Source organism: Mesoplodon mirus (genome assembly GCF_964341445.2).
Source record: "Mesoplodon mirus genome assembly, chromosome: 16".
Classification (NCBI taxonomy): domain Eukaryota; kingdom Metazoa; phylum Chordata; class Mammalia; order Artiodactyla; family Ziphiidae; genus Mesoplodon; species Mesoplodon mirus.
This window is the reverse complement of record NC_138992.1, coordinates 60,883,406-60,905,792: the sequence shown is the minus strand read 5'-3', so window position 1 is coordinate 60,905,792 and position 22,387 is coordinate 60,883,406. Positions and strand designations below refer to the sequence as shown.

Sequence of the window (22,387 nt, the reverse complement as noted above, 5' to 3'; positions counted from 1 at the left end):
GACATTCAGAGGCCAAATTAACCATTCTGTCTCTGGGGCCTCTGCAGCATTTTGTAAATTGGTATATTTCAATTATATTTCAGCATTATATTTTAGCTTATTTTTAGGTGTTTCCCTCACTATGTAAGCATTGTGGATTTCCAATTTTATTCAGTGTCTTTGTATCCTCTGCTTCCAACTTAGTCCTGGCAGTTAGCGAGGCGCTCAAGATCTCTTTAACAAATAATGAACGATTGTGTAAACGGATGAGAGTGATTTCCGAAGACGAATTTGACAAGTATCAACATTATATGAACGAGTTCCACTCATTTTCTACCAACCTATTGGTTGGATTAAATTACTATTCATTTTTGTTCAAACGTGCACTGTATTATTCCGCTGTGCCAACAGATTAGAAACATTTTCCGCAGAGAAAATGGTTTTTTGGGCACAGAAAATGATGCCCACGATAATGAAAGATTTAACCCTGCTTCCAGGCTTTGTCCTTCGCGCGTGTCTCTTCCCTCTGTCCTTCTACACGGTTATAAAGAGCGCCAGACTCCGACGAGGGCAAGCAGCGCGCAGGATGGCCGTTTGCTGGTCCCGGCAGCGAGGGTCAGGTCGGATTCAGATCTCAGCCCACAAGGAACGCTTGTGCCTGGGCAGGTTGCCGGCGGGCCGTCCATTCTGCGCACGCGCAGGCGGCCAGTGCGGCCCGCGGACCTGCAGGCGGCGGCGAGTGCTCGGCTCGTTTCTGCCGCGGTCGGGTGAGGAGCTGCGCCTCGGCGTGCCCGGCTGCAGCCGCAGTGCAGTCGCTGTTTCTGGTCACGCGCGGGATGCTGCTTCTGGCGTTGGGCGGCCCGTGGGCGGCCGGACTGCGGCTCGGTGGGAAGAGGACGGCACCGTGGGCAGCCACTGCGCTCCGAGGCCCTAGGGCGGCCGTCTGGCGGGCGGCCTCCTGCAGAGGCTCCTCGGTGCGGGGCGGCGGCGGGGGCGCGGGGCTGTCGGCAGCCACGACGCTTCTGCCGTGTCGGGTGCGAGCGCAGGTTGGCGGTCAAGAGGGCTCGCGGACCCGAGTAAGGGTGGGGGTGGGAGTAGCACCGGGCCTGGGGAGCCCGGCTCTCCCATAGCTTCTTCCCGGCCTGCACGGCGGCTCTGGTGCTGAAGGAGCCCTGTGCTGCGGGGCTGGTAGGAGTGGCCGGCCTCAGCCTGGGCAACAGGCCGGTGCTCCCGGGGTTCGCAGCCCCCGCGAGTCCAGCAGTGTCCCTTGGAAAGTGCTTATTTTCTGGGCGGTTCCAGTCACTTTACAGAGATGGTTGCAAATCCATTGGGCCTGTGAGGACTCTTTATTTTTTTTTTTCTGTCCTTGAGCGCAAGCTCGGAAGGGTTAATTTGCAGCGAAATTAGATGCTCCACCTGGAGACCAAACTGAAAGAACTCGGGGAACCTGATTTTGAGTTTGTTCTGTTTTTTATTAGGTGGCTCTATTTTTAGGAATTCCTTTGCTCCCTGGAAAAATGGGATGGAGACGTTAATCCTTCTCATTTTAATCTGAATAAATTGTCTCCTAATCCTGCCCTGTAAAATATTAGGATTAGCAAACATGGTTGAAACTTGGGAGGAAAGGCCAACACGGGAATTGGAATCTCATTAAATTTCAGCATAAAGGGATTAGGCATGCCTTTTACATCTTGAAGAGTGTGTGTTGTGAAAGTCATTTTCAGAGGTTCGGGCAACTCTTTTGTTCCTGTGAAATTTGATGTAGGAGTTCAAGTAAAATATTTTCCTTGCGAGGAGCAAGGGATGGATACGAGACCCTTGGGGAAAGAGTTATTATTTTTAATACTAGCTATAGTATAAATATTTTAGAAGTATTAAAAGCAGTCTGGACTTTAAACTTTCTGAATTTGCAGTATTTTACTTACATAATTAAACTTAAGTTTTTAAAAAAGCTAATGCATTTAAACCTTTGACAGTTGACCGAGAGTGATGTGGACTAGAAGAAACTATTCCACTAACTTTTTACTTGTATAAGGTCACACTTTAAAATGCTTCTAGCTGGGATGCAAACTTAGGTCTTCAAACTCCCAATTCAGTGTCTACTTGTGAGTGGAATTAAGGAAAGCCATTCTGTTACTCAGTTTGCTTTCTTTAGCTTTGTAGATTATTTGGAAGAATTCCTTAAATCACCCCATGTGATAAGTTTTCTTTTACTCTATTATATTTTTCAAAATAAACTTAAAAATATTTAAAAGTTGGTCTAAAATGCAGTTTATCATGTACTCACATTATAACGGTCTCTGTTTCAATAGATACCTGTTTGTTGGGAAAGATGTGTTCGATGTTTACATACACAACTTGAAAAATCAGAAGATGGAAGGCTGATTTATACTGGGAATCTGGCCCGAACAGTATTTGGTGGGTAATCAGAAGTGAGGATATTTACTTTCCACCCCCCCCCCGCCTTTTACTTATAAAAAAAGGTTCTTAGCATATGATAACTTATTATTTTAGCACTTCGTAATTGCAAGAAAGAAGGAAAAATTATTTTTTTCTTATGGACTTTAAAAAATTCTTATTATTGTTTATTTATTTTTGTCTGTGTTGGGTCTTTGCTGCTGTGTACGGGCTTTTTCTAATTGCAGTGAGCGGGGGCTACTCTTCGTTGCGGTGCGCGGGCTTCTCATTGTGGTGGCTTCTCTTGTTGCAGAGCACGGGATCTAGGTGCCAGGGCTTCAGGAGTTGTGGTGCACGGGCTTAGTTGCTCCGCGGCATGTGGGATCTTCCTGGACCCGGACTCGAACCCGTGTCCCCTGCACTGGCAGGCGGATTCTTAACCACTGCGCCACTAGGGAAGTCCTCTTGTGGACTGTTGATAAAAGATTTAGAGGTTAAGACCTTTGCATTTTTTTTTTTTTTTTTTTTTTGTGGTATGCGGGTCTCTCACTGTTGTGGCCTCTCCCATTGCGGAGCACAGGCTCCGGATGCGCAGGCCCAGCGGCCATGGCTCACGGGCCCAGCCGCTCCGCGGCATATGGGATCCTCCCAGACCGGGGCACGAACCCGTATCCCCTGCATCGGCAGGCGGACTCTCAACCACTGCGCCACCAGGGAGGCCCAAGACCTTTGCATTTTTAGGAGATTTTAAAAAGGTTTTTGTAGACTCTTATGACTTTGTGATCTTATGGCTGGGCACTACTGATTCCATCCTTTGGTCACCTCTCGGGATGTTTAGCAACAAAATAAAACAGAACAAAAAGTGTATGTTTATGTAATGTTTGAATATTCAGAGGAAAGAAATATGGGCGAATACCTCTTAGGAGTAGTTATTTTGGGTAAGTAGACATTTACAGTATATGTTTTTAGATTTTGCAGTGAAAATGAGCAGTAATACTTTTATAATTCAAAGATATATTAATTTTACATTTTTTAGGTCATCTTAGAATTTTCAGCAAACATGTTTACTTAGTGGTTTTCCAGGTAGTAAGGAGTTATCGTGGAGGAGGAAAGGGCAGTGTATTAGATAGCTACAAGTTTAAAGCTCTTTCCTTAGGTCATAATTCAGTATTTAGTATGGAATATTTTAGTAGGGAAAGTCAGAAGAACTTAGGTTTGTGATTTGTTCAAGTTCCTGAGGTTGTATTTCATTTTAATAATCTTAAAAAAAAAAGTATAACCTGAAATATCTGGAGGATTACTTTATAGCCAAGTTGGCCACAAGATTTCTGTGCCCCATTTGCATGTGTGTTTTTGATCATGCTGGTGTTAACCAGTTGTCTAAAATTTAATCTGGAAGTCTGTAAGTTCTCAAGAGTGTGTGACATTAAAATAGAGTATGTTTAAAATACAATTTTAGCTATTTAAAACTTTCTGGGAATAAGGAGTGATTATAATCACTATTGAGTGGAGTTCTGAAGTTACTGGAATAATCAGTTTCGGATGGTAGAAATTTCTTCAGAAGTCACAACATGAGTGGGCCACTGAGCCTGTGTCTCATCTCTGGATTGAGCCTGGGATCCCTAGATTGATGCCTTTGAGATGTGTTCGCCGTGACCCCCGTGGTACCCTTCTTTCTGAATACAGGCACCGTTCCTTCAAATGAAGGGAAAGCTTAATCAATTTTTTTCATGTTCCCACTTGACTCAATTCTGAAGAGAAGAGAATATAAATAGGAATTAATTTTAGTGTGGGGACGATATAATATTTATGGAAGAACATAGCTATGCATGATATTCAAAGTTCTAGAACTGTAACCTGTAGAAGAATTTGATGTTTGAGTTCCTTCAATATTATAGTAATAGAAAGTCACTATACTTATCAGGGATTAATATTTTTTCTGTGTAAAACTGAGTGAGAGACATTAACATAGCGGTACCATTTAAACTACCAAATTGGGTCCTAATTTAAAGATATTTGAAGGGACTTTTAGTTGACGATTCTTGTTAATTCAGCAACAAATAATTACGGGTGTCATAGTATTCTCTTTTTAAGATGAGTAGAATTTGAACATGAAGACATGTGAAAAAAGGGCATCCCAGGCACGGAAGTAGTATGAGCAAAGGCATGAGAATATGTTTAGAAAATAGCAATTACTTCAATCCAGGCATAAAGTATATGTATGTATTAGTTTCCTAGGGCTCTTACAATACATATCCACAGGCTTGGTGGATTAAAACAACAAAAATTTATTCTCACAGTTCTGAAGGCTAGAAGTCTGAAATCAAGGTGTTGGCATTCCGTGCTGTCTGAAGGCTCTAGGAAAGAGCTTGCCCTTGTCTCTTCTAGCTTCTGGTGGCTCCCAGCAATCCTTCATGTTTCCTTGGCTTGTAGCTGCATCACTCCAGTCTCTGCCTCCTACTTCGCACGGCGTTCTCTGTGTCTCTGCTTGTCTTGTTCTGTTCTTTTAAGGATACTCTCATTGGTTGTTGGGCCCACCGTAATCCAGTATGATCTCATCTCAACTTTAATGGTCTGCAAAGACCCTATTTCCAAATAAGGTCACGTTCTAAAGTTCTAAGTGGATGTGAATTTTGAGGGGACACTATTCAACCTACTATAGTGTGAAAAAGTAATGGGGAAAACAGGGTAGTTGGAAGGGCTAAGGAGGCTTTTATATAGAAGGCAACTTGGTCCCCATTGAATCCCATGTGGACCAGTGTCGGGACATCTACCTGTGGGGGGAAGGAATTATTTTAAAATTACTAATGCAAGATAATTAAGCCTTCAAGCAAAAGTGATGTATGAGAGTGTCTGCTTTGTTATAGCCTCACCAACAGCGTATGATGTCCTATTTTCAGTTTTTGCCAGTTTGGGGGGAAAACGGTATCTCACTGTGGTTTTATTTTTTTATTTTTATTAACATCTTTATTGGAGTATAATTGCTTTACAATGGTGTGTTAGTTTCTGCTTTATAACAAAGTGAATCAGTTATACATATACACATGTTCCCATATCTCTTCCCTCTTGCGTCTCCCTCCCTCCCACCCTTCACTGTGGTTTTAATTGAATGTTTCTTATGACTGAGGCTTAGCATCATTTCATCTGTTGAAAGGCCGTGTGCATTTTTGTTTCATTGAACTGTCTGCTTATATTTCTGGCATGTTTGTTTATTGGGTTGTTGACCTTTCTTCTCATATACTAGAAACCTTTTGTGTATTGGGGATATTAACCCTTTGTCATACAAGCTGCAAATATTTTTCTCATTTGTCTCTTTGTTTACAGTATTTATGTCCATGTACATTTTAAAAAGATGATCAGATTTATCAACTTTCCCCTTGATTGCCTCTGTATTTTCAGTCATAATTAGAAAAGTTTTCCTATTCTCAGATTATAAAGGACTTCACGGGTATTTTCTTCTTATACCTCTCTTATTTTAAACACTTAAATCTCTGGTTTATTTGGAGTTTTCCTGGTATATGGTATGAGGGATCGATTGAATTTTCTCTGAATCTGGTTGGCCCAGCACCACTTATTTTAGATTGTATCTTTGTTCTATACTAAATTTCCGTATGCAGTTAGGTTTGTGTCTAGATTTCCTGTTTCTTTCCATTGATCTGTTTATCTACTGAGCCAGTACCACACTGTTTTAATTATAATCTTATGTTTTAGTATCTAACCCTCCCCCCTTTTTTGCTTCCTTTGTTCTTCCAAAATAACTTTATAATCAACTCTTCTAGGATCTCAACTTGTCTGTTTTCCAAACAGATGGTATTTGATCATGTTAAAATTGTACATTCAAACTAAGAAAATTTACATTTTAAGTTATTTATTTATTTACTGTGGTAAAATAGACATAAAGTAAAAGTTACCATTTTGGCCATTTTTAAGTATACAGTTCAGAAGTCACTGGTTTTTTAATCTTTCTAACGTGATAAGTAAAAGTATCTCACTATTTTAACTTGAATGTTTTTCCTTGGTAAAGAAGTTGATTACCTTTCCCATATGTTTCTTAACCACTGGTGGTGTTTTTTGTTTGCTTGTTTTTTTAATTTGCTGTTTTAATGCTGGACACTTAGCCTGAAAGAGTTAGCCCCATATTTGAACGTTTTATGTTAGATCTGTGGAAGTGCTTGTTAATAGAGACCTTTATTTGATTATCTGCTGACTGAATTAACTTTTACAGTATTCATAAAGATTTTTGAGTAATATTAAACCTTTTACTGGGAGCTGAGATAGAAGCCAGTCAACCCTAAAGCGGACTTCCCAGCTGGAGAGGCAGTGCATTGTAATGGCCAACAGCCTGGACCCTAGAGTCAGATTGCCTGGGTTTAAATCCCAACACAGCTACTTGGTAGCTATGTGACATTGAGCAAGTACCTCATATTTTCTCATCTTTTAAATGGGAGTGATGATGATGATAATTATACATCAGTCTCATAGGGCTTTTTACTAGATTTCATGAATGAAATATGTAAAGTGCTTAAAATAGAGCCTGGAATATAATAAGCACTATATAGGTGTTTTGGTTTTGTTGTTTTGATGATGATATTGTAGGGAGAAAGGTGGAAGAATTAATTGGATAGGTTGATTCTTTTATAAAAGTTAAAAATGTTAATCTTCTCCCATTTTTTTTCTTATTTAGGTGTGAAATGTTTTTCTTACTCTACAAGTCTGATCAGCCTTGCATTTCTACCGTACATTTTTGCACAAAATAATATTATATTTGGAAGTCTGCCTTTGCAAATCTTATTTTATGGCATCATAGGAAGCTTTACAGTGATCACTCCAACACTGCTTCACTTTCTTACAAAAGGCTATGTCATTCGGTTGTACCATGAGGCCACAACAGACACTTATAAAGCCATTACTTATAATGTTGTGCTTTTGGAAACGAGTACAGTGTTCCACCAGAATGACGTGAAGATTCCAAATAGCACACATGTGTTTACCACATTTTATGCTAAAACAAAATCACTGTTAGTTAATCCAGCACTCTTTCCAAACCCTGAAGACTATAACCATCTAATGGGTTATGACAAACCATTTACTTTTGATGTGGAAGAAGCCAGTGAAAAGAAACAGCTTAAAGAAGAGAAATGAGTCTATCGTTTTTATGTTTGTGCTTAAATGTGATTTATGTTCCAGTGTATAATAATTGCCTTTACTTTTGATTTTTGTTAGTGACTGATTGTTAAAAAAAATAATTTGAAACTGTATCACAGAACTTTTAATTTCCAGAGAATTATGTTCCTTTATAATAAAAAAAGTTATGTTTGAAAAACAAAACATGCAATACTCTATCATTTGTGTTAAAAGGGTGTGAAAATACATGTATATGCCGACATATGCATGGTTACTTTTATATAATAAGTGTGATTGCCTCTCAGCTGGGGATTGGATGTCAGAAGCAAATGGGAAAGTTATTTTTCCTTTGTGTTTGGATTTTTCTAAGGATATAGATATTACCTTTTCCCACATTGAAAACTCTTTAAAAATTCACGGATTATGGGAAACTGTTAATCTGCTTCCTTTGGCTCAGAGCACAGGTTTTTGCCTATCATCTCTGGCATGGCTGCCCACGTTAAGGATATCCATGTCCAGTAGGGTGTGGTTAGCTCTTGGGGAATTGGTAACCTAAGTCGTATCGTCTTCAGTGGTTCCATCTGTCCCTCCATGTATACTCTCCTTTGTTACACCCTGACACAGTGGGAAAATTGTATGTACTACATAGATGGATAGTACCTTTTAGAAAATAAAAGTCTCCATGCTAATGTTAAGTTGGTTCTTGTGAAGGATTTTCAGCCAGGAACAAAGGGCCTCAAATCATGCTATTTAGACTAGTAGATACTGATTAAGTGCCGAGAGGGTGTCAGGTACTGGGCTAGTTGCCAGAGTCACAGTTAAGAACAAAACACCCAGTCTGTCTAACATCTATCACCTGCCACGATGATTAATCTTTCTGGCTTGCCTGTGGTATGAGGGAGGTGGATGGAGAAGCAGCAGGGACATCACTAGTTCTTAGGGGAAAGATCATTCAAGTCTGAAGCTGCTGGAAGGTTATAGGAGACAGCTTAAGGTAGAACAGTGCTCATCTTCCTGAGACTTAGAGCCTGCCCTCTGCTACGATCAGCCAGCTTGTGGTCTTACTAGAGGGTGGGCTCTAAGATGAACAAGCCGCCACCACCTCTGTCCTCAGTTTGGGCCTCTGCCTGTCTGCTTCTCTGTCCTCTGTCACCTAGATATGGACCTGTTGCTATCTTAGCAGTTAATGTGATTTATATCTTTCTGTAAAAAGATTATTCCATAATCAAATACTCATTATCAAATGTTAGATAAAAGAAGAAATTTTTAGAAGAAAACAGTGTTGTTAACATTTCAGTTTTCTCTCAAGGGTCAGTTTTCTCATAACTTGTTTTTAGTACCTCCTATCTCTTTCTTTAAATATCCTGTATCCATGCAACCATTTTGTCACCTGTGGAGTGGAGTGAAAATCCTATTTTTATGAGTATCAATAATTCCTCAATTGTTTAGAGAAAAGAAAAAAGACTTAAAATACTGCATGAGAAAGATGACCTCTCAAGGGCATGATTTGGAGTGAGACCAAGATGTAGAAAAGGATCAGCATGCGTAGGATACCATAATGATTCATCACTGAAATAAGTCCGCAGAAACAGCTCAGGCCAAGGTAAGAAATACACGCGCGTCCTTCCATGCCACTTTACTACCCTCTCCCCAGGCAGAGTAATCTTGGCAAGATTAAGAAGGTGGTGAGTCTCCCTCTACCTATGGGAAGGATATTGAGTCCGTTTTATTTGAGTCCCAAAAGGCAGGGTGATCCCATTGGGCCTCTGGGTTATATCAGATAGTGTACCCTTTGACGATAAGATGTAATCCTTTTCCTCAACGTAGATTACATCATACCGAAAGACTTCAGCTTTTGGAAGCAAAAGTAACAAAACGGTCATTAGGTATGAATGCCAGCCTTAGCTTGGACACATTCGTTAAAATTGTATTCTGATTTTTTCAGAAAAAGTGATTCATCATCCAGATTCATTGTTTCATCTAGACCACTTGCCGTCTATGTTTATTTGGAACCAAATCCCAGACATCGTAAGATTTCTTTCTTAAATATTTAATTTTGTAACTCTACAAGATAAAGACTTAAAAAACTAACAATACCATCATAATACCTAAGCTGCCTTTGACCCCAGTGTTATCAAATATCCAGTCTACTCAAATTTCCAATTGTTTCATAATTTTTCCCCCATTTTGTTTGGATTAAGATCTAATTAAAGTTCCCACCTTATTCACACCTATTTTGTAAGTGTCTTTTAAGACTTCTAATCTATGGGCCCTTCTATATTTTTCACTCTGATTTTGTTTTTTTAGGCCCTGCCACATGGCATGTGAGATCTTAGTTCCCCAACCAGGGATCAAACCTGGCCCCCGGCAGCAGAAGCACGGAACCTTGACCACTGGATTGCCAGGGAATTCCCTCTTTCACTTTGTTTCCCCCGCCACCCCCCGCCCCTTGCAAATCATCTGTTGAAGAAACTGAGTTTTTTGTCCTATATATGTTTTCATGGTCTAGATTTTCTGATTATATCCCCAAGGTGTAGTTTAACATGTTTGTCTGTCTACTGTGTTTGCTATAAATTGAGGCTTCATCAGGTTGAGGTTTGATTATTTTGGACAAGACCGATTCATAGCTGATGTTGTTTGTATTATTTTTCTATTGCTGCATAACAAATTGCCCCTAAAACTTAGAGGTTTAAAACATCAACAGACGTTTATGATATTGCATAGTGTCTGTTGGTCAGGTATTTGGGAATGGCTTAGTTGAGGGGGTGTGGCTCAGGTTGTCTCAAGGGGTTACAGTCAAGATACCAGCCGGTGCTCCTGTCATTTGAAGGCTGGGCTGGGGCAGGAGGAACTGCTTCCAAGGTGGCTCACTCACATGACTGACAAATTGGTGCTGGCCTTTGGGGAGGACGCCTCGGTTTCTTACCACATGGATCTCTCTTTAGAGCTACTTGTTTCCCCCAGAGCAATTGATCCAGGAGAGCAAGGTAGAGGGCAAAATGTCTTTTATGATCCACTTTGGAAGTTGCACGTTATCATTGTGCAATATTTTCTTAGTTACACAGTCACCCTTATACATTGTTGGAGGGGGCTACACAAGGATTTGCATACCAAGAAGTAAGGAGCATTGGGAGCCATCTTGGAGGTTGGCTACCACCATGTTCATCCATCAAGAAGAATACAATGTCTTTCTGTCTCTCTGTGACGTTAGCAACTACTAATGCTCAGTGCCCAAGTTTACTAATTCATTAGGTGTTGCAAAATGGTTATATTCTATCATTCCTTTTTCATATATTAGCTGAAATACTTCTAAAAGTAGAGAAAAGAGTATGAGAAGGCAAGGGAAACTTGCCTGTCTGTACTATTGGTTACCAGTAGTTCATTTTCTATAGAAAAGTCAGGATAAATGCTTGATTCTTTCCCTTTATCAGTTTTCAAAATAGAGTTGGTTTCCTAGCATCATCTGCTGATTAGACTTTAAAAAAATTATTATGAGCTGATTAATTTGAATATATTTGATGTATTTCAATTCATTGCAGTTACTATCTTATTAATGATCGTAATAGTCTACAGGTAGGCTGAATGTTCATGTCTGGAAGCTGTGAATGTTACGTTAAATGGCAAAAGGGATTTTATAGGTGGATCTTGAGTTGGGGAGATTATCATGGATTATCCAAAAGGTTCCAGTGTAATCACAGGGCCCTTATAACAGGGAGGCAGGATATCAGGGGAGAGGCGATGTGACGATGGAAGCAGAGATGACAGTGCTGAACTTTGAAGTTGGAGGAATGGAAGGATTGCAGCTCTCAAACTGAAAAAGGCAAGTAAACAGAGTCTTCCCCTGGAGTCTCCAGAAGAACTAGGTATGCTGACTCCTTGCTTTTAGCCCATTGAAACTGATTTCGGACTTCTGACCTCCAGAACTGTAAGAGAATTCATTTGTATTGTGCGTGTGTGTGTGTGTATGTTTTCCGCATAGCATGGCTTGTGGGATCTTAGTTCCCCAACCAGGGATCGAACCTGGGCCCTTGGCAGTGAAAATTCAGAGTCCTAACCACCGGACCGCCAGGGAATTCCCCATTTGTATTGTTTTTAAGGCACTAAGTTTGTGGTTATTTGTTACAGCAGCAATAGGAAACCCATCCTTGGTCAATGGGACTGTCATCAAATTGGGTGTCTAATATGACAAGGTGTTTTAGGTTCATCTTGAACCTTTTCTGCCTCAGACCTGGAAACAGTAATTTCTCTAGAGTATTTGTTCCTTTTAGTGGGAAATGGTATTTTGAGACTACTAAAAGCATTCATGGATTTGTCCTCTTTTTTCCCCCCACTTAAAAAATATATAAAATACATATAACATAAAATTTAGCATCTTAACCCCAATTTTTTTTTTTGGCTGTGCTGGGCAGCTTGTGGGATCTTAGTTCCCTGACCAGGGATCAAACCCATGTGCCCTGCAGTGGAAGCATGGATTCCTAACCGCTGGACCTCCAAGGAATTCTCCATCTTAACCAATTTTAAGTGTACAGTTCATTAGTGTTAACTGTATTCACATTGCTGTGCAACAGATCTCTAGAACTTTTTCACCTTGCCAACCTGAAACAATACCCATTGAGCAACTCCCCATTTCCCCAGACTACGCCCCACCCCATGGATATTTACCTTTAAAAAAATGGGAAAGTAGTACAGTTCTTTAGTAAAACCTTTTACAAATATGATTATTTTCCTCTAAACTTGTAGGTTTTTAAGGCCCCAACTCCATGCCAATTTTGGGCTACTAATCCCAGACCATGTCCTTTAAAGAATTTCAGGTAGCAAAGCATCTAAAGGGGTGGCTGTTTTTCTAGAACAAAGTGAGAGTTTTGGAATGAAATACATTCCACACACAAAATAATGACCATTGTAAGGTATTCCCTGGACCTGTAGTTTGCTAAAGTGAGTGCATTCTCAAGCCTGGTGAGACCCCCCGCCCACCATGCAGAAGTACAACTAATGTCCTGTGTCTGGGGTCTCATCCAGCCGGACTCTACCCTCTGGCTGAACCTGTTGCCGAGCAGAAACACTTTGCGTGAGCCTGTTCAGTGCAGAGCTTTAGGTTCTGCTTTCTGCCCATGAGAATTGTTGTATAAAGAACTTGTGGGAGGGAATTCCCTGGCGGTCTAGTGGTTAGGACTCCACGCTTCCAAGCCCAGTGGCATGGCCATAAATAAAGAAAGAAGGAATAGGAGGGGGTGCTTAGGGTTTAAAAAAAAAAAAAAAGAACTTGTGGGAGAGAGAATAGCAATGCAGAGGGATAAAGAGTGCTAGTCTTTTGATCTTCTAAAGAAGACCTACAGGCTGTTTTTTTTACTATTGATTGGAAAATACCTGGTTTTGTTTTTAAAGCTCTGTGCTCTCATTTGTATTACGTGTTCACAAAGAGTACATTCTGAATCATTTTCCTTTCCTCTTGCAGCAAGTGCTCAGATATTAAACACACACACACACACACACACACACACACACACATTCAAAAGAGGAAACAGTTGGATAGGAACTCAGAAATCATGTGACTGATGACTAAGTTAAATTTTTTCTACTTATTAAAAAGGAAGAGTCTGATGATTAGTTACTGATTGTCTTTGCATTTTTAAAGTTTTGAAGATACTGAATCATGTTCCCATTTATGCTTTTTTCCGCCCTGTTTTCTTCCACATTTACTGAACCTGAAGAGAAACGCTGGGTCTGCAACTCCTCTGACACAAGTGTTTGGTACTCCTACTGTGGTAAGTACGAGAGCAAAAGCAGGTACTCATAATGTCAACTGTTCCAAGGGCAAGTTTTCACAGGAACCTTTTTCTGCTGTCGCGGGACGCAGGAAATGACCGTATGTTCCGGCTGCTGGGGAGGCTGCTGACAGCAAAAGTGATGTCTGGTTCCTGCCCTGGGTGGATTTTCTCGATCCGTCACGGGCCTCACAGGTCTCTGAACTGTGTTGTACTTGACCTCCAAGTGCTTCTGTCCTTTCCTGTGGTCAGCTATCTCTACCTTGAACCCAGTTTCAGATTCTTCCCAGTTTGGGCAGAACTCTCTGCTTCTGAGATTTTGCCTCAGCCCCAAGACTGACCAGGTCTTCCTGAGAAGGTAGAACAGTCCTAAATGCTGCTTGGAATTGATTATAGCTCCAGGCCGTGATTTTTTTTTTCAACGGTGCTCTGTGTTTCCGGCTGTGGTTTTTGAAGGCTCTTGAAATTACCTCCCTAATTGGATGTAAGGCTGATTCTGTCAGTTACTGTGTGACCTTGAGCAAAGTCTTAGCCTCTCTGTGCCTCAGCTTTTTTATCTGTAAAGTGAAAGTGATTTTCGAACCCATTTTACAAGGATTGTTTTCGAGGTAAAATTTTTAGCACAGAGCCACATAGAAACAATAATATTGATTACTTAAAAAAAAGAATCAGCTACACTCTAATGCTATTTACTGGTTGGATCACTGTTGTTTTATCTTGTTTTGTTTAGTTTTCCCTCTTTCTCTACAAATATCTGCTGGTCTGAAAGCACAGCTTCGGGGCTTGACTACTGTTTTGGTTTGGTGCTTTGCGTTGTGTTGCTCACTATAGGTTGGTTGACCTTTTCTACCCACTAGTGATATCAGGAAGGTTTAAGGGGATGCTCCCGAAAATACTTGCTAGCTGAAATCCTCATGGGAAAAAAGGACTTACCGTCTAATCATTTGGGGGAGATTTACAAATGTACTTTGAGTTCTGAGAAGTTCTGCAATAAAGAAACCTATTTAAGGGGTTTCCCTGGTGATGCAGTGGTTGAGAGTCTGCCTGCCGATGCAGGGGACGCGGGTTTGTGCCCCGGTCCAGGAGGATCCCACATGCCACGGAGCAGCTGGGCCCGTGAGCCATGGCTGCTGAGCCTGCACGTCCGGAGCCTGTGCTCCGCAACGGGAGAGGCCACAACAGTGAGAGGCCTGCGTACCGCAAAAAAAACAAAAACAAAAAAACCCTATTTAATCCCCCAATTTTCAGTTTTATTTTGTTTTATTTTTTGAGTGTGTGTTTACAATCCTGCAAATACATTCTGGCAAATATTAATATAAAGTTACTTCTGGGGAATTAGGGTAATTGCCAGATGTGAGAACAAGACCTAAGTGTCTGACTAGTCTCAGTCTGGTGGCTTTTTTTTCTGTTTGTGATTGTGCTGAATTCCCTGAAAATTCCCCACCCCGCAAGGTCAGTTTACACTGCCCTGTTCCAGGCCCTCTTCAGTGCACTCGGCCCCCTTGTCACCTCTCCTTTGGCGCTTCTGCTTCATGCATTGATTATGCCACCTTCTCTGTGCTGTATTTCCTATGGCCTTTATTTATATAACACTTCATATTATTATTTAGCTTTTAATCTTCTAGTAACACTAACTCAATTTGTCTTCTGATTTGATTTTTGAGGAGAGATTTTATCTGTTTCTCTCCAATGCTGAGAAATTCTGTGGTCCTTTCGTGCTGCCCCACGGATATAGAGACCGTGGAGAGCAGGTGGGATATACAGCTAAGCGAGACCCTGCTTGCTGCCATGCCCCTCTGCCCTGCCCCTGCCACGTCAACCTTTCCCTGCCTTAGAGAATCCATCCTGGCTGAGATGGAAATGCGTCATTTGTGGGAAGCACTGATGCCTCTAGGGATTATTGTCAGGAAGTTGGTGACGGACAATTCAGTCCTTCCTGTGAGGATGATTCCCATTTGGCCAAGCTACTGGGCATACACGGTATACCTGTTTGCTAGGGCTGCCGTAAAAAACATCACAGACTGGGTGGCTTAAACAGCAGAAATTTATTTCTCACAGTTCTGGAGCCAGGAAATCCAAGATCAAGGGTTAGTTGGTTTGGTTTCCTTCTGAGGCCTCTCTCCTTGGCTTGCAGATGGCTGTCTTCTTGCCATGTCTTCAAATGGCTTTTTCTCTGTATGCACTCATTCCTGGTGACTCCCTGTGTGTCTAAATCTCCTAAGACACCAACGGTATTGCATTAGGGCCTACCCATGTGACCTCATTTTAACTTAGTCACCTCTTAAAGGCCCTGTCTCCAAAGACAGTTACATTCTGGGGTACTGGGGGTTAGAACTTCAACATATGAATTTAAGGAGAACACAGTTCAGCGCATAACATACAGAAATGGCAAGAATTGACTGTTTTATCCTCCACCTTTGGAAAAGGCAGGAAATGTGGCTGTCTGAGTCAGTCCACAGAGCCCTGGACACACACCGTCCTGTAACCTAGAGTTGTTAGACTCAGCTCTAACCGTTTTTTGGCTATGGATAGTCCTGAAACTCACGGAATTAATGGATTATTTAATTAAACCAATATTTACTGAGCATCTGGCACGTGCCTGTTCTAGACACTGAGGATATCATCTAGCAGTGAACAACAAGACAAAAGTCACGGCCCTCCTGGAGTTTTGATCAGTGAAATATTCAGCATGTCACATGGTGGTGATTGTCGTGAGAGAAAAATAAAGCAGGGGAGGGGATAGAGAGTACAGAGATGGGGATGGGGGTTGCATTTTAAATTAGGACAGGCAAGGAAGGCCTTACTGAGAAGGTTCCTTTAGCAAGGACAGGAATAGTTGAGGGAGTGAGCCACGCCCATATCCAGCGGAAGGGGTGGCGGGAAGAGCAGGAACAATGGCCTTGAGGTGGGAACATGGCTGGTGATGGAGGGATAGCAAGGAGGCCAGTGTGGCTGCGATGGGATGAGTGTGGGGGAAGTAGCAGAAGATGACATGGAAGGGAATGGGGAGAGGGTGAGGGCCATGTAGGTCAGGGAGCGACTTTATCTTTTACTATGAGTAAAGCCTGGTCTGGCTCCTGGGTTGATAATAAGCTGTAAGGCGGCAAAGGTTGAAGCCGGCAACCTGTTGGGAAGCTGTTGCAATAATCCAGGTGAGTGAGAGAATGGTGACTCGGACCAGAGGGGGAGCATTGGAGGCGATGAGGAGGGGTCCGGTTCTGGAAGTATTCCAGCATGGTCCTCTCAGCTAAGTGAGTGTATCTTGGCATCTGGAGTGTCCCCCCAACTCCAAGCAGGCCAGCCTCTTTACTGGCCTTTATTTATACTTGTGTTGATATATATGTGTACTATTCTCTAACCTGAAATATTCGTATCCCTCTTTCTGTTTCATGGAAACCTCTGAGGTCCATCAAAAGTCCTACCTCCCATACAGAGCCTAGTCAAGTCAGTTGAATTTAATTCAGTTTAATACGTCTTTAATAGGCATTAGGTTTCATTATTCTGAGGAATACTGAGAATGCAAAGGTTATGTTAAGATGTAGCTGGTATCTTCAAGGAACTTCTGGCTTTTGTCTTATTTATGTGTAGTAGGAGGGCTAACTATACATATCACCAGGATTCATTTGTTTATTCTACAAACTCAACATGGCCACTAGGAAGTCTAAGAGCCATTTGGAGCTAGGACTCTTATACTCCTTTCCAAATCTGTTTCTTCATAAATCTTCCCTATCTCATCATCCACCTAATTCCTTACCCCCAAACCAGGGGTATCCTTAATTATCTCCCTTATTTTTCACATTGAATTTATTGATGATTCTGTTTTTAATATCCCCAGAATATATTCTAAAGCCAACTACTTTTTTTTTTTTTTTTTTCTGGCCACACTGTGTGGCTTGTGGGATCTTAGTTCCCTGACTAGGGATTGAGCCTAGGCCATCACAGTGAAAGCACCAAGTCTGAACCACTGGACCGCCAGGGAATTCCCCAACTACTTTTTTTTTTAATTTAATTTTTACTTTATATTGGAGTATAGTTGATTTACAATGTTGTATTAGTTTCAAGTGTACAGCAAAGTGATTCAGTTATACATCTACAAATATCCATTCTTTTTCAGATTCTTTTCCCATGTAGGTTATTACAGAATATTAAGTAGAGTCCCCTGTGCTATACAGTAGGTCCTGTTGATTATCTATTTTATATATAGTAGTGTGTATATGTTAATCCCAAACTCCTAATTTATCCCTCCTCCCTAACTTTCCCCTTTGGTAACCATAAGTTTGTTTTCTATGTCTGTGAGTCTGTTTCTGTTTTGTAAATAAGTTCCTTTGTATCATTTTTTTAGATTCCACATATAAGTGATATCATATGGTATTTGTCTTTCTCTGTCTGACTTACTTCACTTAGTATGATAATATCTAGGTCCATCCATGTTGCCACAAATGGCATTATTTCATTCTTTTTTTTTTTTTTTTGCGGTACGCGGGCCTCTCACTGTTGTGGCCTCTCCTGTTGCGGAGCATAGGCTCCGGATGCGCAGGCTCAGCGGCCATGGCATACGGGCCCAGCCACTCCGTGGGATCTTCCCGGACTGGGGCACGAACACGTGTCCCCTGCATCGGCAGGCAGACTCTCAACCACTGTGCCACCAGGGAAGCCCTATTTCATTCTTTTTTATGGCCAAGTAATATTCCATTGTATATTCCACATCTTGTTTATCTATTCCTCTGTCGATGGACATTTAGGTTGCTTCCATGTCTTGGCTATTGTAAATAGTTAAAGCCAACTACTTTTCACTGTCCTTTGCTCACCACTCATGTCACCTTCGTCTCTTCTCTGGCCTCTGCAACATCCTCTTAAATTGTCCTTTCTCCACTTTAATTCTTGCCTCCATACAATCAGTTCTTAGCATAGAGACCAGAGAGATCTTTTAAAAATGTAAATATGTTATATAATGTTATTTCAGTTGCTTAAAGCCCCCCAGTGGCTTTTCACTACAATTAAAGTGAAATCCCAACTTTGTACCAAGGCGTCCAAGACCCCTCAAGGTGGCCCTTGCCTACCTGTCTGATTCCTATGACTCCCATGATTCCCACCCTCCCTCATTATTTTCCATTTACACTGACCTATATTATTATTACAGTTATTGTTTGTATTACCAATATAACAAGCATAAAATTTACCCTTTTCATGATTTTTAAGTGTACAATTCAATGATATTAAGTACATTCACATCACTTTGCAACTATCACCATTATCCATTTTCGGAATTTTTCATCAGCCCAAACAGAGACCCTGTACCCATTAAACAATAACTCCCCATTTCTTCCTCCCCCCTAGTCCCTGGTAACCTCTACTCTCTGTCTCTGTGACTTTGTCTATTATATGTATCTCATGTAATGGTCTTTGTGTATATATGCGTGTGTGTTTGTTCTTATTGCTTGAACATGTCAAAGTCATTGTCACCTATGAGTCTGTACTCCTGATTACAATGTGCACAGGGTTGGTTGCTTTCTGTCACTCACTTACTGGATACTGTAGTTGAGGTATCTCTACCCATTGCCACCCCCAACTCCTCCGTCCCCACCATACACTCAGTCTTTCTCTCACAGCCCTGTTTGATTTCTTTACTAGAGTGTACATTTATCAAGAGCCGGGCCCTTGCCTGTCTTGTTCATTGTTTCTCTAGTGCCTAGAGCAATATTTGGTGCTAAGCAGAAGTGAATAAACACACATTTATTATCTACAGTGTGCTGTACGCAAGAGACACGAGAAATGAATGAGACATGCTTCCTGCCCTCAAGGCTTGTGCTATTTTTATGAAGAAGACTGACATGCAAGCAAATAATTGTAGTAAACATTTTAAATGACCATTGAAGGATGATCAAGTACTGTGAATGATAGTGTGTTTGTGGCTGTCGGGCTGGGGGTGTGTGGAGGAGTCAAGGAAGGCTTAACAGCATTGTTGATATTTGAATACATTTTGAAGGCAGGCAAGGAGTTTCTAGACCGATGAGGACAGGGCATTCCTGTCAGAAGGGACTGCATATTTATGTAATGGAAATTCTGTTGAAGAGGTAAAATGAAGTGCTGTGATGGTTCAACTCCAGCTAATGCTTCCTCCCTTGATCTCCAATAGTACTTAATAGCAACACTCAGGGTGGCACTGGTTTCATTTCCTGTGCCAACTGCAGTTGCCTGGACTGTTGGGTTAAGAAGGATTCTGAGGCAGAGCTCAGTGGGAGAAAGTGCTATGATGGATCCGCAGTGCTGACGTTTGTGGTTGCAGGGGAAACTGGAGGCTCTTGTACTGTGCTTTTGCTGAACCTGGCCACTACTTTCTTTGGTATTTAATAAACCAAATGTAGAATTTTACCATAAACATGGTGACTTTAAAGTAATAAAGCTATTTTCTGTTAGTTCCCAAACCTTTGCAAATAAATTAAAAATCACATGCTATGTACTGTTATGTGATCTTTTGATCCTTACATCTAATTTTTTTAATGTATGGTGGTCTTGTCTTCCTAGGAAGATCTTAGGCTTCCTGACATAAAGATTAAGGTTACACTTCTATTCTCTCCCCTCACTCCACCCTACCCCACTCTGCCTTGCTCTAGTGCTGGCTTAACACTGAGCACCCGTAGGGGTATTCTGAACATTTGTCTGATTGCATTGACTTGTCAATGGTTTCCTCATAATCAGACCAACTTCAGACATGTGGGAAACTTAACTGAAAATAGAGAATTGCCCTTATGACATACAACATGGCCCTGGTGATTCACTGCTTTTAACTTGTTCCCGGCTTTGCTCCAGAGTCTTGGTTGCCTTGCTCTGAGGGTCTTCTACAAGCTTATCACTGAGAAAGAAGAACACGTTGCACGGTGCTCGGTAATGCATATGAAAGTGCCCACGTTTCAATACCGTGTCAACCTTTCATGGTAAGAAAGTTCATAAGTATATTAATTATGCAAACCTTCAAAAATACAGGTGAAAAAAAAAAGAAAAGAAGGCACCATAAGCCTATCACAGTTAAGAGTTAACCACTATGAGCATTCTGATATTTTGGTAAATATTCTTTTAAATATATAATGATATATGTTGAAAACAGTCAGAGTAGAACCATATTGTATATACTGTTGGGTAACCAGCATTTTTTAAACTTGATAGTATACCATAAATGTCTATAACATTAAATATCCTAAAAATTCATGTTCATGACTATATATTAATTCAGTAAATAGATGCACAATATTTATTTATTTAGTCACCTTTGAGCATTTTTTTACTTGAGATATAATTGATATATCACATTATATTAGTTTCAGGTATACAACGTGATTCGATATTTGTCTATATTGTGAAGTGATCACCACGATAAAGCTAGTTAGCATCCATCACCTCACATAGTTACAATTTTTTTCTTCTTTTGGTGATAACTTTTAAGATCCACTTTCAAATATGTAAAACAGTATTATTAACCATAGTCACCATGCTGTACATTACTTCCCCATGACTTATTTATTTTATAACTGGAAGTTTGTACCTTTTGACCCACTTCACTCATTTCTCCGATCTTCCATGCCCTACCTCTAGCAGCCTCTGGGTCTGTGAGTTTATTCTTTGTCTTTTGAGTGTGTTTGTTTTTTAGATTCCACATATAAGTGAAGTCATACAGTATTTATCTTTTTTTTTTTTTTTTTGGCTGTACCACACAGCTGATAGGATTTTAGTTCCCCAACCCAGGCCCTCAGCAGTGAGAGCTCGGAGTTCTAACCACTGGACAGCCAGGTAATTCCCTGTTTTTCTTTGTCTGACTAATTTCACTTAGCACAGTGACCTCAGGTTTCATCCATATTATTGCAAATTGGGCGGGTTTTCCTTTGGTCATAATCCACACAGGAATAAACATGTCTGCATCAAATGTTTGTGAACATCCATGATTTGATGAAATGACTGTTAATATAGCTCATTCTGTGAGACTTTTATTGCAGGCAAACTCAATTCATTGAGAGATGTTAACATTAATTTTAAGGGTTGCATTCAGGGGCAAATTAAATAAAACTGGTTTAGTCTCTTTCCCCTCCTCCTCAGTGCTTTTATAAGCTCTTCTACATCCTTCTTGAAATTTCTTATTTAGGAAGATTTGTTTATTAACTCATTCATTCATGTATTCAGTCGCTTACCATTTACTAGAATTCTGAGTACTTGATGTGTATTTTCTATTTTTAACCAATGGAACATACAGAGAGGTGAGGAGAGTATAGAAAAGAAGAGCAATGTAGAAAAGAACAGGTTAAAAAGTGTGAAAATGGAACAAGTAATTTTATGAAAATATGTTTTGGGGAGTTCACCCCCTTCCCCACAGTTTAAAGTAATTCACTACCTTCAACCTCCACCTTAACAATGTAAGGGCATTAAAATACTAATCTGTTTACATTATAGGGCGTTCTTTTGGTATTCGTACAGTATTTTAAATTTTATTTTACTGTGGTAAGAACATTTTACATGGGATCTACCCTTTTAAATCTTTGAGTGTACAGTACATCATTGTTGACCACAGGCATGAAATTGTACAGCAGATCTCTACAGCTTATTCACTTGCTTGACTGAAACTCTGTGCCCATTGATTAGTAACTCCCCATTTCCCTCTCCCCTCAGTCACTGGCAACCACCATCCACTCTTTGATTCTATGAATTTGACTATTTTAGATACGTGGGCTCAGGCAGTATTTGTCCTTATATGACTGGCTTATTTCCTTTAGCATAATGTCCTCAAGGTTCATCCATATTGTAGCATATTGCAAAATTTCCTTTTTTTTAAGACTAAATAGTATTCCATTGTATGTATGTACCACATTTTCTTTATGCATATATCTGTTGATGGACATTTAGGTTGTACCCACATCTTGGCTATTGTGAATAGTGCTGCAATGAATTTAGGAATGCTAATATCTCTTTGAGATCCTGATATCAATTGTTTTGGATAAGTACCCAGAAGTGGGATTGCTGGATCATATGGTAGTAATATTTTTAATTTTTTGAGGAATCTCTGTATTGTTTTATAGAGCAGTTGTACCATTTTGCATTCCTATCAGCAGTGTGCAGGCATTCCAGTTTCTCCATAT

General features: G+C 40.6%; 2 protein-coding genes across 4 annotated transcripts in view; both read left to right on the top strand.

Annotated features, from left to right (window-relative positions):
- Positions 1-666: 666 nt before the first annotated feature.
- Positions 667-7,704, top strand: TMEM70 (transmembrane protein 70). 3 transcript variants are annotated; one of them, XM_082601250.1, is made up of 3 exons: positions 667-1,055; positions 2,292-2,397; positions 7,061-7,704. In XM_082601250.1, the coding sequence occupies exons 1-3, from the start codon at positions 816-818 to the stop codon at positions 7,516-7,518; spliced, it is 804 nt and encodes a 267-aa protein (XP_082457376.1). In that variant the 5' UTR covers positions 667-815; the 3' UTR covers positions 7,519-7,704. The 3 variants fall into 3 exon arrangements, with proteins under 3 accessions (XP_082457376.1, XP_082457375.1, XP_082457374.1); XM_082601249.1 differs by having other exon boundaries at positions 682-1,013; XM_082601248.1 differs by having other exon boundaries at positions 682-1,025.
- A 5,354-nt stretch (positions 7,705-13,058) lies between these two features.
- Positions 13,059-22,387, top strand: part of LY96 (lymphocyte antigen 96) — a 32,517-nt gene continuing 23,188 nt past the window's right edge. The window contains exon 1 of the mRNA XM_082601869.1: positions 13,059-13,265. Within this exon, the coding sequence (XP_082457995.1) occupies positions 13,154-13,265 (112 nt within the window). The 5' untranslated portion in view covers positions 13,059-13,153. The remainder of the gene's footprint in view (positions 13,266-22,387) is intronic.

What these genes read in the sequence shown, in the direction of transcription:
- TMEM70 (XM_082601250.1), top strand. Translation starts at nt 816, where the DNA reads ATGCTGCTTCTGGCGTTGGGCGGCCCGTGGGCGGCCGGACTGCGGCTC. An exon ending in AAGAGGGCTCGCGGACCCGA is followed by an intron (nt 1,056 to 2,291) that starts GTAAGGGTGGGG and finishes CTGTTTCAATAG; the next exon opens with ATACCTGTTTGTTGGGAAAG. An exon ending in TCTGGCCCGAACAGTATTTG is followed by an intron (nt 2,398 to 7,060) that starts GTGGGTAATCAG and finishes TTTCTTATTTAG; the next exon opens with GTGTGAAATGTTTTTCTTAC.